Source organism: Leguminivora glycinivorella, chromosome 13, assembly GCF_023078275.1.
Source record: "Leguminivora glycinivorella isolate SPB_JAAS2020 chromosome 13, LegGlyc_1.1, whole genome shotgun sequence".
In the NCBI taxonomy this organism is placed as follows: Eukaryota; Metazoa; Arthropoda; class Insecta; order Lepidoptera; family Tortricidae; genus Leguminivora; species Leguminivora glycinivorella.
Genome location: NC_062983.1, coordinates 13,472,826 through 13,489,913, shown reverse-complemented (window position 1 = coordinate 13,489,913; position 17,088 = coordinate 13,472,826). Strand labels below are relative to the sequence as shown.

The following is a 17,088-nucleotide window of genomic DNA, read 5'->3' as shown; positions in this document are numbered from 1 at the left end:
GCATTTCGTTCATAGATTATCTGTGGAGACTAGTGATGTCACCATGTAATCGGTAAAAAGAATTGCCATATGCAAATATAGTAATTTGAAAAAGAGAAAAACGCCTCTGCCGGGTGACGTGATATCAAGCTGTCAAGGTGAAGGTGAACGTCCGACGACTCCGACGACTGACCGCGCCACGGATTTGCGGTGTATGAAATTTCTTCTACTCATTTCACTGGATCGGAGGTATTGTTTAATTATATTTTACATTCTTTCCCTCATGCATTTAGTTGCCGTCTCGATTTGTCTTAGACATAAATTTGCACTTTTTTAAGTTTAACACCTACCTATGCATAATATTTTAATGCAGCGCCGTTCAAAGATCGAAAAAAGATCAAAGATCACAAAATATTTTCTGTATAAATTATTTTCCTAACAAACATGTATGATTCCGAAAATAACTGTGCACCTTTGGTAATATTCACTTCAACAGTTTAGTCTCCTTACTCACTTCATTTGTGAAAGGAGATGTTCATCATTAAACTACTCAAAAATATAATAAAATATAATATCTAACATAATACATAATAACATAATCAACAATCCAAGTATCTAATAATTTCCGAGTGAAGGAAGTAAGCAGTTTACAAGTACATAAGGCAGACTTCACTAAATTTGGAGTTTTTTTTTTACATAATGTAGACTGATTCCTCTGCAAAAGAGCCATGTATTATTTCTTGTGTGTCCGTGACAATATGTAATGTTGATAAATAAACATTTCAAATAATCTTGCCTTGTAATAAATAATAAATCTTGATATTTATTTCTTTTCAACATCTTATCTAAGACAAATATTTAAACACCCATTTGGTTGGGATCGTAAAATACTTGAAATATACTTCTTCATGCACTATCTTGAAACTGTGTAGACAGCTAAAACAAAGATAAACAAGAGAATGACACATCTGTTTTGCATTGGAACCCGTAAGTGGTTAATTAGCATTGAATATTTATCTTTATTATTTGTTCTAGGTAAACAAGACGAAAATGGGCTTCATATTCAGTTTTATTAAGAAAATTATAAAACTGGTTTTGATTCTGGCTATATTTGTTGGAATCATCGTTTTGATACCCAATCTACCGCCATACACCAAGTTTACAAGTATTAAGTAAGTTCTTATTGTAAATGGTTTGATAATTTAAAGTTTGAATTTCATTTGCATGATTACTAAAATATATTTTTTATGTCTACAGGCTTGCACCCGCTCAGGACAGAGTTGGTCCTTTAGCACCCAATGGGGCTTTGAATAATGCTCAAAGAATACATGTGGACAAAGTTCTGGGGCCAGAGGCTTTCCAAGTAGCCAATGGTGAATTATTCACTAGTTTGGCAACTGGAGAGATTGTCAAGCTCTCACCTGGTGGCCATGTTACTTATGTGACCAAAGTTGGACAACCGTGCAGTAAGTGTACTGATAAGATTCCAATTGGAATCACAAACATTAAATTTAAGCAAAAACTTTATAATGTACCTAATGTTAGACTGCTTGAAAACTGTAGAATTCCCTTTTTCTTGCATAATTATTTTATTTTAATGCAATAGCAAAGAAGTACAAACACAAACACACATAAAAAATTGTATGTAATATTCCCTTTTATTCTATAGCTGGATTGTCACAAGAACACATTTGTGGAAGACCACTCGGATTTCAAATTGATGCAGACAAAAATACACTATATCTTGCTGACGCATATCATGGTATTTGGAAGACGGATCTTAAGACTGACAAGAAGCAACTTCTGGTGTCCCCTCGAGTTGCGATTAATGGCCGCGTGCCCAGGTTCTTTAACCACATTGCGTTGGCTAAAAATGGAGACTTCTACTGGACTGACTCTAGCAGTGACTTCAGCATAAAAGATGGTGCCATATCTCTGCTTGCTGATCCTTCTGGGAGGTAAGTGATGTGACTGATGTTATTCTTAATGTGTTTGAAATACTTGGTCCTTATCATGTTTGTTTCTCACAAACTTTTGTGCCTTATCTTATGTGTTGCTGCATTTAATATTCTTCCATTTAACTCAATAAGACTAGTTGGGCAAATTAAACGTATATTAAGGTATACAAGTATTTTTAATTCTTAATTTATTTGACGTTGTTGAACTTCTTGGAAAGTCATCATAATGTCAAGCAATGTTTCTTATTTACATGAATTCGATTGAATCCTAGTGATTGTAAATGTAAATGCATTTTTATTCATGCTTGAATTTTAACTGGATTTCTAAATTTTATCTTATTACATGGGATCAATTACTTAAGTTAAAGACTACAACTCTACAACATCATGTACTATTATATAAAAATTTGGCTATTAAAACAAAAGATACCATAGGTTTGCTCTCGTATTTTGTGAATTAAGTAAAAAAATATATTAATCCCACTTAACCTTCCAGACTTTTCTACTACAACGCAGCCAGGAATGAAAGCAAGGTACTCCTCGACGACCTCTGGTTCGCCAATGGCGTGGCCATCTCCCCTGACAACCAGTTTGTGGTTGTGGCTGAGACCCACAGATACAGGCTTGTGAAATACGACATTGACGGCCCCAAGAAAGGGAAGAGTGAGGTGTTTGTTGACGGCTTGCCAGGTAATTATATTTTTGATATTCCACTTTAATCAGCCTAGAATTCATACACATGATATTAGTTCTATAATCATCAATCTTCAAACATCAAACTTGCTATCATCAGAGTTGGTGCGAAAAAAATGTGTGACCTTATGTTACAACATATGGTCACACATTTGACCTACAGGTCTAATATATAACTGATCTAATTAAATGGTTTTTCTAGTATTAATGGTTGTTCCACTTCGCTTCTTTTATAGAAAATATAGAAATTGCGGTATTTTGTCATGTAATGAAACTTTACTGTAGGGAGAAAACGTTAGATTTCAAAATAAATGACTGTATCTAACCCTCTGTTTATTATTCACGGCCACGACGTATCTAAGTTTTTTTATAGACGTTTATTATGTTATTCATGCAATATGTAATAATGAATAACATAATAAACATTATGTTATTCATGCAAAACTGGTAATATTTATGCTAAGGTTTGCTACATGCTAGGTTTCATTTTAATTGTGTACCAGGGACAGAGACGACTTTTGAAAGGTCATTTTTAAGATTTCTTAGTTGAATTTGAAAATTGAAATCATATGCACGCATAGGTACCTAATAGTAGCTATTTGTATTTTTAGTCGACTTATTAAACAGTTTCTTGATCATGTAAACTTGAAGCGTTCCAACTCCGCACATGAAGGTGATCTGGAAGGCGGACCACAGGTCGACGATGAAGGTGTCCTCGAACGCCGCGTAGCTGTCGCGCGACTTGCTCGCGCCGTACACGTCCAACAGATGGCGCGCGCGAACTACGTGCTTTAGGGTGCGAGACAGCGAATCAGCTATTTGCGCCACCTCCATGTAGTACACCTCTCCGTTCGGCAACGTACCTCTCCATTCTAGGACTTCTTTTTCAACAGATGTTACATTAGCTTCGGGGTCCGTCGCTTTCTCAATCACCTCGGCAACTTTATCTTCTATCAACACATACACAAACACTAATTTTGAGTTCATCACGCTAAACGTATTGTCCAAACAGAACACGTAGTCCCCATCCTGCTTCAACTCCATTATAAGCGAGTTGTACGGCTGCTTGTAATCTGAAGCTAGCATGGTTCCGTCGGGAGCCACGATGTCGAACGATATGTCTAAATCTCCGTGCTGGCCGTCGATCACTTGGTACGACGCTTCGAGAATCTGACCGGCTTTTCCGTTTTCGAAGAAACATGTTCTGTCCCCAGGTTCTACTCGGAAATTCATGTCGGTTTCGAAGGTTGTCACTTGAGCGGTACATGCTCGTAGAATTAAAAACAAGGTAATTAGGATGTACATTTTCTTAGCTATATCCACGTTACACTGTTGCAAGAGCGCGCAGACTTTCATGGAGGTTTGTTTGAACAGTTGCGCGCCTATTGTCAATGTTCATTGGTGGTAAGGCGAAAGACGAAACGTATTATATCTTTTCTCGCTATTTTGGAAAAGGCCTGTTACTTTCGGCGGATACATTTGAATAAAAGAATCAATTAGACACCTACGGCTACCTAATCAGACATCAAGACCCAAATCCAGCGTCCGTCTGCATTAACCACCAGTATGCCTTTGATAATTTCCCATACTAAGTTTTTTATTTTTAGTGCATATATAAAATACTGCCCTCTTAATCAGAACTAACTTATACTTTAGTATCTATAACTGACAGTTCCGTTTTCAAAATCATTTGGTTTTGAGATAGCGCCACTCGGCTGCAGGGCAGAATAGTTTGCTCAAATCTGAACTAACTTTCAATAAAGTTGAATATTATAATTGTCATTAGGGTCACTCGATTAGGATTAAAATTGTAGGTGTTCATTATAGACGCTTTAGTATTGTAACCGGACTTCATAATGTTTGCATGTAATCACTAATCAAATAATCATGAACTAAATGTCGGTATGATCGTGAATTTAGTAAATTGTCGTCATGTCTCCACGCGATCTAATTTTACTGATTTATGCGTGCAAACACTTTAGAGAGTAGCGCGCTTAGTAGTAGGTATTTAAGTAGTTAACAATAACAAACGCACGCAAATTCTTATTAGGTCTCAATAGGTGGATAGAACGAGAATTCTAAGTGATGCTTTTCATGCTTTTGTTACATAACACTTTCGCTACTAACCAAAAAATGGCACACTGGCAAACCGATCATAATTTATAACCGCCCGCTTGAATGGCGAGATCCCGCCTAGCGGGTTCTCCGGCATCTGAGCAAAGTTCACGAGTGCCCACCAGGCGGGTGCTTGGTTGCGAAAGTGTGAAAGTTAATTAAAGGTCGGAAATTTTCATCAATAAATTATTAAATAGAATTCGATAATAATGTATAGAGTTAATTGTACATGTCAATGTCAGTGGTCGATAACAGCAATTATTAATGTTTTATTGATAAAATCCTACTAGTACCTACAATAATAATATTTCAATTTGTAAATACCAATTCATCTTTATATTGCGACTTTCTCTGGTAGGTAATATTTTGCCTGAACTCCCCTAATTTTTTGGGTATGCGTCCACGGCAATATTGTCGCCGCAACTAATTTGTCTCTCACATCACCAACGGTGTATGGGCTATGGGCTAGTATTATAAAAGTGCGCACACGTAGCGACGCGAGTTTTCATATACTGCATGCGAGAGACGAATAGTTGCGGCGACAAAGTTACCCGTGGGCAGGCCTACGTCACTCGCTACACACTAGCCGTTCATTCGAATGAACAAGTGGCCGAGGGGCGCCACGCGCCCTCCTGTGTAGTCGCGTGGCACATACCCTACTATTCTTCTGAGTTTTACGTGGTAACTTATTAGTATTGGCAAGTGAAGGATCTGTTACGTTAGTAACTTATTAATAATCTGTGCCGAGGGTGCATACTCAATTACTCATAGGGCGTCATCCACATATTATTTGTGTGCGTGTGGATTGAGTGAGCACCTTCCGAAAATAAAAAAAAATATGCTGATCATTTAGTAAAAGTTCTAAAACAATTGTAAAACGAATCTCTGAATTTGTAAAAAGATAAATTAAAAGATACAGTCATTAACATGAGCTCACTCAGTTCTCACAAACTACAAACGAAAACAGTGAATGTATTCATTTAACATATAATATTTATATACAAACATTTAGTAAAAAATATGCCAACCTACCTCTATAAATTTTAGATTACCTAGTGACGTATTTAATTTTTTACAAATAGTTTCTTATGCTCACTCAATCCTCACACTTTTGAAAAGCCGAATTTTGATAAAAACATAAGATTTAGACCGCTATTATATGTGTATAGTTTAGTAAAAGTGAAATGGGAATTTGTAAAATGCAAAACGAACCACTAACGTGTCAGGTTTTTTTATAATAAATTTTTGTAAGTGCTCACTCAGTCCACACGTTTTGAGAAAGTTAAAAATGTAAATATCTTAAGATTTGTAGCACCACAGACACTCGAAAGTACTTCAACATTTAGTAAATTTTTTTACTAAATATCCACGATCTAATATTTTATATTCGTTGTCTGGTTTTAAAGATATTCAGACATAACTTTTCTCATACAAATGTATCAAGTAGGGTGACCACACTGTGTCGGCTCCTGATTTTCCCCGCCTTCCCATTGTCATATTGAGATTGGGGAGTTTCGTTCAATTTTGATTAAAAATTAATCTAATCTAATCTTCGCCTTCCAGGTGTCCCAGACAACGTACGCGCCCTCCCCGACGGCTCCGGCATCCTAGTAGGCTTATACACCGTGTTTGACGATGAGCACCCTCTGCTGACGCGGTCCATGGCCGAAGCCCCTGTAGTGAGGAAGTTCCTGGCGCGCCTGCAGACCCTCATAGAGCTGCCGTTCGCGTACCTCAACACTGTCTACCCGCACTTCTTGTTCGAGGACGTCGAGTATTTCGTAAGTGTTTATCTTACATTCTACTATGTGTGTACCTTCACACTCTTCAAACAGGCGTCCTTCACTATCACTACATAACTACGACGAAGTTAATACTGTCTTAGGATCTTAAGAATCTCGAGAATTTAGTATCATTAGCACAGCCTACCTACATCATCACATCAAATACTACTTTTAACACGAGAAGTCGGAAATGATTGCATTGTTTAAAATATTGACTTTTTGTTGTTCCAGATCGGGCACTTCAAGAGCGTGTCCGGCATAGTGCCTCCAATGGCCGGTTTAGTACAAATTGACTGGAACGGAAAAATCGTCGCCTCCTACTTCAATACTGACAAGACCTTGAGCCAGATCAGTGACGCGATCGTCTACAACAACAAACTGTACATCGGCAGTCCTCATGCCAACTACATCGGTGTAGTACCTACCCCGCCGCTCTTGCAGAAGGCCTTCGGTGCCACGGCTAAACCCAAAGTAGAAGAGAAGAAAGAAGCTCCGAAAGTGGCTAAACCTGTAGAGGCCCCCAAACCTACTACCACTACCCCTAAACCCACTACTACTACCACACCTAAACCCACAACGACTACACCAAAGCCTACTACTACTACTACTCCTAAACCTACCACGACTACTCCTAAACCTACCACAACTACTCCTAAACCGACGCCCACACCAGCCAAAGCCGCGCCGCCCAAACAACCGGAACCCACTAAACCTGAAGTAAAGCCGACTACACCGAAACCGGCCACTCAGAAACCCGTTGAAACGAAAGCTAAGGTAGACAAACCGGCACCAAAACCCGCCGAAAACAAAGCTAAGAAGGAGAAGAGCGGATCCGCTAAAGTACCTCACGAGAAAGCCACGCCCGAACAGATCCCCATCCAAGAAGAGATTCCCTCGGACACGGCCAAGCCTAGTAAGGAAACGTTAAAGGTGATAAAGAAGGGAGGTCCCACAGAAATTCCCAACCCTCATTTGTAAGTAGTCATTTTAAAAAGGAGGTTAGTAATTTAACTTTTAAGATATTCACCCACTTACCTATCAGAGCTTGTAAGTAAACCGTGTGAATGTGGCTGTGGGTCGAGGAAGTTGAAATTACGCTCTTGCGAGTCCTCGTGAACAAATTCGATCAACTTTTTTTATCTCAATCAAAATTAAGAGGGCCTAATCTATTCAGTAATTATTTCAATGTTTCAAAATATCATTCCAAATGATCTTTTCATTTAACTTAAGTGTATTCCTTTTTAGACTGAAGTTTTATATCTTGTCCATTCCTTTATTTAATTATATTTAGTATGGTATTTTTATTTTATTTTCCTTATTGGCATAGCTACAAATTATTATTATTGTTGTATTTGGTGGGACGAGTTTATTATCGAAGACATTCGATGAAAATTTATTTGATTGTGATCTTCCTAGAAGTGTTATTTGTTAGAGTTGGTTGATACCAATACATATCATACATTGATATGTATGATATGGTAACAGTTATTGTATTCGCACCGGTTTTAGTTCACGGTTATGACTTCACATTTTATCCTTTTTTAATTTATGGAGTAATGAGTATTTTCATAATTTCCCCTTTAATACCTTATAGCATCTAGGTATTTCTATGTTATCCAACTTTCTCTTTATTAATGTCTCGATTCAAAGTTTTTCTTATTGCTATTTTAATCTTTCCACTTTAAATGCCATGGAATTTATGACAAACGATGCATCAGTCAGTTACCAGTTAACCAACAGTGCAATAAGTACCTATAGTGAGTATTTTTTCGTCAAGACTTGCGTTACAACCAGAAAGTCATTTATTAGTTACATACTATTATAACTGTTATTAGTTTTTGTTGAGCAGTTTACAGTTTTTACTTTTTTTAAGGGTACAAAAATTCTAAATTACCGTTATACCTTTTGCGTATACAAAGAGACTGAATTGTTCAGTTTATATCTGACATGTGTATCTCAAAGATTTTGTAATGAAGCAATATTTATATGTATACTTAAGTACCTAATAAATATGTTTTTATTAAAACCCTTGTTTGACTATGGAGGGAGAAATGAAACATAATTGTTGTTATATCAAAAGTTATATTACCTAATTTGCTTTACAAAGTTCCTAGCTAATAATTATAACCACTTCATAATTTAAGGATGAGCTTTTCTTGACATTCTATCAGAGGCAAGCCCATATTTCTAATTGTCCTATACATTGCCATGGATGGCTTGTGCAGTATGTCATGTCTGCTGCTAACATTTCATTTCAGCTAGAAAACGTTGAACTAAACTGCGCATAAATAGAGTATTTACGATGATGATAATTCGGTCACGCCTAGAAATCGCGATAAGAATCAAGGATACAGTTTCAATTCATGTATGTATTACACATAATATACAGGTACATTACTTAAGTAACAAAACACCTGCCAGATACAACAGGACAGAACGGAACAGTCATTTATGAAAAAGTCGTAAAACTAATGGAATGTTAATAAGTTATGAAACTTAAGTAAACGAGTTATAACGCAGGTAAGCTTAGGTTAGATTTTTTACATTTTGAACATCCTACTTAAACAACATGGTTCCTTTCAAAAATGTCAATCGTTTTCGTGGTAACAAACCAACGACTATGTTTTTCCGTCGCTAATGAAATGATAGAAAGACTACTGTTTCACTACGGCGCAAACGATTATCATCTTGGCGAGGCCGTCTGAACTCTGTGTTAATACTAGTTGCTATTGGTGTCGATTGATTGCATTCTAATGTCACTTTGTTTCTAACACTAGGTATACCTTAACGAGTATATCTACAATCATTTGGTTAGACACTGCGATTTACCTGGATAATGTCAGTCTTTAGAGTTCACTGTCACATCAAATATTTCGTAAACTTTTAAATCTCACAATAGCACTTTTTGAGTGCAGTATTAACATTAGTTTACCAAAATGATCAACTGAGACAAGAACTTTACATAGCGTATTTTCTGTTTCATTATGTTACATTGGTTAGTAGAGCGATCGCAAGTAAGGGCATTTTCAGAATTTGGGACCCAAAATAAAATTAGCGTAAGTTCTTAACAAAAATTAACTCACTCTCCGTTTTGTTACGACAATTAAGCATAAAATTTGACTAAAAATTAACTTTTTTCACGTTCTGGATGTTGATTATGACTTAATGTTTATGTAATTAACACAAAAAAATATTTTTTTTTAAATTTCATGCTTTTTAAATTCTCGTCACAAAACTGACGTCGAGTTAATTTTTGTTAACAACTTACGCTAATTTTGGGTCCCAAATTCTGGAAATGCCCGTAAAATCCTAAAATTGAAATTAATTTACTTATTTAAAACATTAGATATCATTGGGCAAGACTGACTTCCGTGCCATAATCGACAGTGCGTACAAATTTCTTACAAAACCGCTTTTGGTATTTGCTGCGAGTCCTATAAGGCGTCGTAAGAAGGCATGAAGTGAACATTACAAGCGTATATATTACAAAATAATTCCCTGGATGTTATTTCACTTAATCATCCGGTTAACTTGTCAGTTAAAAATATTATAATGAGAACATAAGGCCTATCAATCTTCGAAAGTGTTGCAACGTAACTACTGCTCCGTATAAAAACGAACTCATAGGGACCATCACAACGCGTGAGGTATTTGTAAAATGAGATCACACAAGAAGTTTCAAATAAATTAAATTTTTATAGTTTATACAAATGGGACTAAAGCAATTTTATCGTTCTTTTAACACTGTCGCAACACAACTAGCCTCGAACCGTATGCATCAAGGTTTACAAATGGTCAACAATAATCGAGAATTTGGAAGGAATCGCCTTCATAATTGATATCTACTGTTACTTTTTAAATTCACGAAAAAAAAATACAATTATTTTCCATCGCCATCCAATGGATCGCAGACGTTTCTGCGGTAGCTGAATGAAGACTTGTTCGGCCGCTAATGCGTCTGCCAAGGGCTTGACGATGCCGCGAAGTAGAATAAGACCGAACGTTATAGAGATGCCTTCATTAATTGTTGCCTGTTGTAACTTTTTTTAATTTAAAGGAAAAAATCTCATTTCCATCGCAGACATTTCTAAATTAGATAACTAATACGTGGGGCGGTAGCTAAATGAAGACCTGTTCCGCGGCCAGCGCGTCCGCGAAAGGCTTGACGACGCCGCGCGTGGCGAAGTAGAAGATGAGGCCGAACGTGATGGAGATGGGCAGCGCGGGCAGCGCCTTCTTCAGGATCGCTAGCAGCAGCAGGGTCAGGCACAGACCCTGGAAGAAGAAAAAGTAAGGTTCAATTTCTAAGCGCTAATCACACCACGCCAAAAGGTCGTAACTAGGAGTGTAAAGGTCGTAACAGAGGAACGATAACTAGAAGCGTTATGGCGGATTGTGACTTAATAAAATGTGAAGCTCATTATAGAATTTGAATCATATCAAAACGCTTTATGTGTGGCGGAGGCCTAAGGCTTTCCATACAGAATGGTTAAATGGTTCCACATACAGATGCGATAAAAACCATTTTATTAGGATTTTTGTTAGACTTTCATATGAAGACTTATTGCACTAAAATGACCCTTCTGATGGCAAGTCATATATGTATAGGAATATACTTACAATAAGTATAGCGACGAAACACGCGAGCGTGGTGTTCCAGTCTCCGTAGGAACTGGCCTTGCCCACCAGCACGCTGTAAAATATGAAGTCGCCCAGGCCTAGCTTCACACCCTCTGAAATAAAAATAAAAAGTCAAATATCTGCGTAAATTTTTCGTACCTATTAAGAGTAAAATAAGTATAAAAGTAAAAAAAAATGCTGTCTTAGTAGCAGGCAAGGCTTATAAATACTGCGATAGGGACGGGTATTAATTTTGGTATGGTAATTATTAAGTACGACAGTGTACAGTGGTGAGTTAGCACTTGTAAATTGATAGCTAGATTTTACAAGAGCACGTGGACCACCGGCCGTTGACGACAAAAAAGTGGCTAAACGCGTTTCGAGATTAACGGCCCAGCCACGACATTGGTCTAAGCGCGGCAGCGGCGAGCGGCAGGCATACGTGCGAATGAAAAGTCCCATCGCTGTGTCTCGCTTCAATGTATGGCCGCCGCTCGCCGCTGTCGCGCTTAGACCAATGTCGTGGCTGAGCCGTAAGGGTCGGTCGCATCAAACCGTCTGTCACCGTTAAAGCGTTCGTAAAATTTTATTGTATGGGAAGTTCCATAGACGTCGGCTGCTTGACAATGATGTGTCTGTCAAATGTGGTCGGCCTAATTCTTCATCAGCTTCTCACTACCACATTAGTTTACTGCATAATAAGTTATCGATATTACACTTTAAACAACATTAATGAGCAAAAGAAAAATAAATTATTCACGACACGAGACCGCTAAGATGGCGCTCGAACCGCAAGCCCCCTCGTAGTGTAGTCAGTGGGCTGCGTGCCGTCCATCCGCAATGGCGTGTCTCACGGCCCGAGTGTCGTTTATAGAATGCCTATTGTAAAGGAGAGGATACTAACTCTCTTCCTCCATGTCAGGTGGTGGCGCAGGCCTCTCGACCCGTGTAGTGTAGTTAGCGGGCTGCGTGCCGTCGACGCGCAGGCGGCGCGCCTCGCGGCCCTGGTCGCGGCGCGCGGCCCAGGCGGCGTCGAAGCCGCCGTCGCCGTCCCCGGACGCCGGCCGCGTCTGCGCTCGGCCTTCGGGCGCGGTACCTGTGTACTCACAAAATATGACACATGCGATTTTTATAAACATATTTGTAGCATGAGTTAGAGAAGGTCTACCGTTATGAATGGCTCAGTGACGCGAGTTTGTGTGAGAATATTTTATAAAATAATATAAATGATCATTGAATATGTATGTAAAATCACATCAAAACTATTTTATTTCTGATAATTATACAAATTATGATATGGCATGTTGGACATACCATTTTACAACCACCACATTCACGTAACCAGGCGAAAAAAGCCTATGCGAGCAACCCCAAAAAACGGGAGATTTTAAAGTGTTACGACAACAAAATGTGAGTGTGTTTTAGTAAAACATCCCTCAAGATAATTTGGGAATGTTTGACAAACGGGACAACACTTCACATAGGACAACGTGACAGATTATTTGTGTTAATGTCAAGAACCATGGTTGAGAGGCAGTTCGGCTGACATCCCGTGATTACATATGAAAGTTTCACAAACAGGACAGCACTCCACAAGGGACAATGGGTCAGATTTTTTTGTTAATGTCACGGATCGTAGTTGAGGGGAATCTCGGTTCACAACCCGTAGTTATATGGAAATGTTTGACAAACGGGACAACACCACACGGGACAGATTATTGTGTTAGTGTAACGGACCGTGGTTGAGAGGCCGCAGCTCCCGGGGCTCACCTTCGCCCGTCGTCGTCGTCCCCACCAGGCAGTACATCACCGTCGCTGCAATAATACATTCTATTAAAAACAAACTGTGTCAAATTTTGGGAAATGTTATGGACTAGACTGACTTGACAGCCATCTTTGTTATATAAGCGTATTTATATACCTATGTATATTATATTACTATTCTGCCCATGATGCCGACCATGCAATACTGCAAGGCAGGCAGCAATAGGTATAAGTGTATGTGGGCGTGTATGGTGGATAGGTGGGTCAATGAACGATATTCGTCGTTCATAGCGCCCCTTGCGCGGATCCAGGGTTGGGGGGGGGGGCATGGGGTCATGACCCTTCCCCCTGGAGCCTAGGTTGGCCATACAAATAGACGTGACCCACCCCTGGGTCTGGGCCTTTACCACGTGACCCCCCCCCCCCCCCATATAGGGTTATTTTGGACCCACTGCTGAATACACGCTACTACTCATTAAAATAAGTAGAAGTGAATCTGTTAAAAGTTACACTGTCTACTTTAAGATGCCTAAAGTGTCATTTCACTGTTATCTTTATGATACAGGATAACAGGAGCAAATAAAATATGGAATGTATACTTACATGAGTAAATAAGAGCTGGGAATATAGGCTCATTCCTTTCTTGAGCCGTTTCAACTAATATCCTCAGTGGACCCTTTGGAGTCAATACTGCTACTAAATCTGAAATTACAAACAGATTATAAAATAATATTAATAAAGAAATCACAGCACATGCCAAATTGAAAAAAAGTTTTGTCTCTTTTTTTTTTGTCTTTCTTTTGTTAGGACTCTTAATGCATTAAAAATATATTGATGCCTAGTGTCTACAATTGAATGATAATTTCTAAGGACTTGTATTTTTGTTCCATATGTATGTACCTACTTGGGTAATGAGGAGGCACACTCAAAGGTTATGATATGATGACATTGATGACAGATGGCGCTACCCTATTAGTCCATTGTACTTGCATTGCACAGATAAAAATTTCATACATGAGAGCGAGAAGGTATATGTTTTTTTCTCTCTCTCACATATGAATGACAGTGACATGCCTAGACACTTGTACAGGCGCCGCCTGGCGGGATAAAATGTCAGTGTGCCTCCTGATTAATTCAGGATTACATTTAGAAGCTGTCAGAATTACCCAAATACACCTATAAAATCATAGTGTTAGTACATCAATTATATCATCTTACCCCAAATAGAGATAACAGCGAGCACTGCCCACGTCGTCCACTCCGGCAGATACTTGATGAACACCAGCGCCATCAGCGCAGCGATGAAGATCAGGTAGGCCTGCTGTAACCGCAGCGGGCCCTTCCAGTGGATCACAATCATGCCCATGACACCGAAGTTCCACATGACGAACCCTAGTGTTATGTAGTCCATTGGGATGTTGTAGGCTCTTAGCGCTTCTCTGTAAGTTAAATTTAACACTAACAAATTATGTTATATGGAAAACCAAGCTCTATTGTGCAAAAACTTGATGGAATTGGATGAAATATGGCACATAGAGAATTTGTAACTCGTAATAGGACTTATAGAACATGTACTTAACTCTAATTAAAATCTACTTTTTAGCTTTCTAGAAGGGTAATATGGGATGAAATATAGAGACAATAGTAGTTAAGTTGGCAGTGATTTCAACAGCCTCTCCAAGAATCCACTGCAAATGTTATTAAAACGTCGAACTTCTTAAAATTGATGCATATTTAGCCTGGTCTAATTCTAGAACACAAATGGTAAGTCAAAGGGGAGAGTGGTCAGTATGAAATTAAGACAAATTTCACTATCCAAGTAAAATCTCTAAAAAGTCTAAAATATATGTTAATTTGTTCCAAATAGAAACTGTTCTAATTACAATCACAAATTTCAATGTGTAAAACACATGGTTCCTAACAGTGTTAAATAGTTAAGTTATGATATGATCAAACAACACTATAAACTTTCACTGAATATATGATAAGTTGCATTGCTCACACTTTCATCAATTATGTATGCAAGTTATCAGATTATAAAGATAGAGAGCATAGATTAGTATACATGATTACTGAGCAAGAATGCATAGTTTGTATAAAAATTAAAACAGTCATAGATACATAACTTTATACTCAATTTCTTTCTCAAAACAGAGTATTTTTTTTTTAATAAATAGAAATTGTGATGGTGATTTTCTGACAATTGTCAATCAAACTAGTCAGTCAATTCATCAAGGTAATCAGTTATCAATGTTGCTCAAGTTTTTTAAAATGGGTCAGATGAAATTCCACACTTTCCTTTTTGAGGTTTGTGTAAATCTAGGTTATTTGCATTTTGTATACTGGATTTGACCTAAATCTGTTTAAATGCTTATTGCATGATTTATTACCAGCAGAACGCAGTAATACTCACTCTATATACAAATACGAGAACAAAAACAGCAGCATCAGAGAGGAGAGGATGAGCCAGCCGTGTATGATCTTGTAGCACCGCTTCTTGTACAGCACGATGAGCAGCACAGTCATCAGTGCGATCACACATAGCAGGATCATGGAGTTGGCCAGTGCGTTCCATACTTTTGTCACTGCATGGGGGCTTTCCTCATGGAATGGTGTGTATGCTCTGTAAACAAATATTTTATCTTAAAATATAATGCACTTTCTTAAAATTTCATAATTAGAATGCTGAATAATATCAAATGATGAGACAAACCCCTATAAAATAAATTAATTGTTCCATTTTTACATTGTTATGGAAAAAATAGGTATGTATTATAATATGGTTGAGATAATTGCACAGATTCTTAGCATTATTTATAACTAGCTTTTGCCTGTGGCTTCGCACATGTTAGAAAGATACAAAATATGTCACTGTCCATCCCTTCAACTATCTCCACATAAAAAATTACGTCTATTCGCCGATGCGTTTTGCCGTGAATGACAGACAAACAAACAGACACACACACTTTCCCATTTATAATATTAGTATGGATTTTATAGAAATAGTTGAATAAAGTTTCTCGAATATTAGCATGATCTGAAAGAAACTGGTATACTTACAAATATACATCTTTAACAGAGTAAAAGCTGACAGTGGATATTGTAGCCACAACCACCAGCATACACAGTGTAACAGGTACAAATAGCTTGATCACATGCCGGGCTCCATACTTCAGCTCCAGCTCCTCGATCTGAGGCTCCGTCGGCTGCGGCGGGGTCGGCCCGCTCGGCCCAGGCCTGCTGGGCCCGCTTGGCCCGCCACCATCACTTTGCTCCACACTCTGAGTCATCATAAACAGAATGATTGCATAAATTCAAGATAACACACAATCAAGATTACAATAATTTGTCCTTTTAACATAGCTGTTTTGATAAACAACGCGAAACATATGCATTATGATTGGTTACAGATTATGTAGGTGTATTGCCTGTCACCATGACCCAGCGAACGAAGAAGAAAGGTAGAACTACGGAACATACATTCGTGTTACTCACGCCATAAGTGCGCTGACTTTCCGATTTCGTTTTCTTTTTCCTAGCGATCCTTTCGGCGATCTCCCTATCGGGACGAGCTTCTGCGATGTGGCCGTCCATGAGTGCCGTACGCTCGGTCGCCTCGTCTGACTCACTACCTGTGTCACTCATTCATTAACCCTATAGCTAACACGCATTTTGCAAACAAAACAACAGAATTTGAGCTTGTTATTAACAGAAATATCAATAATTACTTGACTTTCTTCATACAAAACTAAAAACTAGTTCAGGAAATTATTGACAACTGGGATAATACGACCAAATTTACACGAAAGTAACGGATGATTTCTCCCTTTCTGAATTGGGCGTTTTCTCTTGAATGATTGAAGTTGCATGGTACCTTCAAAACTTAGTAGGATAATATTAAATAAAACGCTGTGACATTTCAAATAGCGTTCAAAAATGTTTGAGGGGTGTTTCATTATTCGTTCAGAAATTGTGTGTGAATTTTCTTCCTATCATGTATAAGTGAAAACGAGAAAGAGTTATTTGTTCTCGCTCTTACTTACATCAAAAAATTGAAGATCTCGGTGCAGTGCCACATCTCGGATATTGGCGATCAAATATATGAAAGAGGCGCATTCCTAGCCCACATTCTAAGCTCGTGTAGGTGAACGCGTACCATACTTGTATGGTGGGCG

General features: G+C 38.3%; 3 protein-coding genes across 5 annotated transcripts; 1 reads left to right on the top strand and 2 right to left on the bottom strand.

Annotated features, from left to right (window-relative positions):
* The first annotated feature begins 113 nt into the window (after positions 1-113).
* On the top strand, positions 114-8,555 carry LOC125232384 (adipocyte plasma membrane-associated protein). Its single transcript, XM_048138025.1, has 7 exons — positions 114-228; positions 1,015-1,151; positions 1,237-1,445; positions 1,649-1,937; positions 2,434-2,627; positions 6,309-6,526; positions 6,761-8,555. Exons 2-7 carry the CDS (start codon positions 1,030-1,032, stop codon positions 7,505-7,507), a joined length of 1,779 nt encoding a protein of 592 aa, XP_047993982.1. The 5' UTR covers positions 114-228; positions 1,015-1,029; the 3' UTR covers positions 7,508-8,555.
* LOC125232386 (transmembrane emp24 domain-containing protein 5-like) lies at positions 2,943-4,150 on the bottom strand. Its single transcript, XM_048138029.1, has one exon. It carries the CDS (start codon positions 3,984-3,986, stop codon positions 3,216-3,218), a length of 771 nt encoding a protein of 256 aa, XP_047993986.1. The 5' UTR covers positions 3,987-4,150; the 3' UTR covers positions 2,943-3,215.
* LOC125232385 (presenilin-1) lies at positions 8,016-16,721 on the bottom strand. 3 transcript variants are annotated; one of them, XM_048138026.1, is made up of 9 exons: positions 16,394-16,721; positions 15,974-16,194; positions 15,327-15,536; positions 14,132-14,352; positions 13,517-13,615; positions 12,887-12,964; positions 12,054-12,245; positions 11,150-11,262; positions 8,016-10,804 (listed from the first exon to the last, which is right to left on the bottom strand). In XM_048138026.1, exons 1-9 carry the CDS (start codon positions 16,556-16,558, stop codon positions 10,649-10,651), a joined length of 1,455 nt encoding a protein of 484 aa, XP_047993983.1. In that variant the 5' UTR covers positions 16,559-16,721; the 3' UTR covers positions 8,016-10,648. The 3 variants fall into 3 exon arrangements, with proteins under 3 accessions (XP_047993983.1, XP_047993985.1, XP_047993984.1); XM_048138028.1 differs by having other exon boundaries at positions 12,920-12,964; positions 16,394-16,720; XM_048138027.1 differs by having other exon boundaries at positions 16,409-16,719.
* Positions 16,722-17,088: the final 367 nt, after the last annotated feature.

Excerpts from the sequence above, each read along its gene's own strand:
- LOC125232386 (XM_048138029.1), bottom strand. The coding sequence starts at position 3,986 with ATGAAAGTCTGCGCGCTCTTGCAACAGTGTAACGTGGATATAGCTAAG.
- LOC125232384 (XM_048138025.1), top strand. The coding sequence starts at position 1,030 with ATGGGCTTCATATTCAGTTTTATTAAGAAAATTATAAAACTGGTTTTG. Across the intron at positions 1,152-1,236 it reads ACCAAGTTTACAAGTATTAA|GCTTGCACCCGCTCAGGACA; the intron begins GTAAGTTCTTAT and ends TTATGTCTACAG. Across the intron at positions 1,446-1,648 it reads CAAAGTTGGACAACCGTGCA|CTGGATTGTCACAAGAACAC; the intron begins GTAAGTGTACTG and ends TTTATTCTATAG.
- LOC125232385 (XM_048138026.1), bottom strand. The coding sequence starts at position 16,558 with ATGAGTGACACAGGTAGTGAGTCAGACGAGGCGACCGAGCGTACGGCA. Across the intron at positions 15,537-15,973 it reads TCTGTTAAAGATGTATATTT|AGCATACACACCATTCCATG; the intron begins GTAAGTATACCA and ends ATTTGTTTACAG. Across the intron at positions 14,353-15,326 it reads TTCTCGTATTTGTATATAGA|AGAAGCGCTAAGAGCCTACA; the intron begins GTGAGTATTACT and ends TTTAACTTACAG.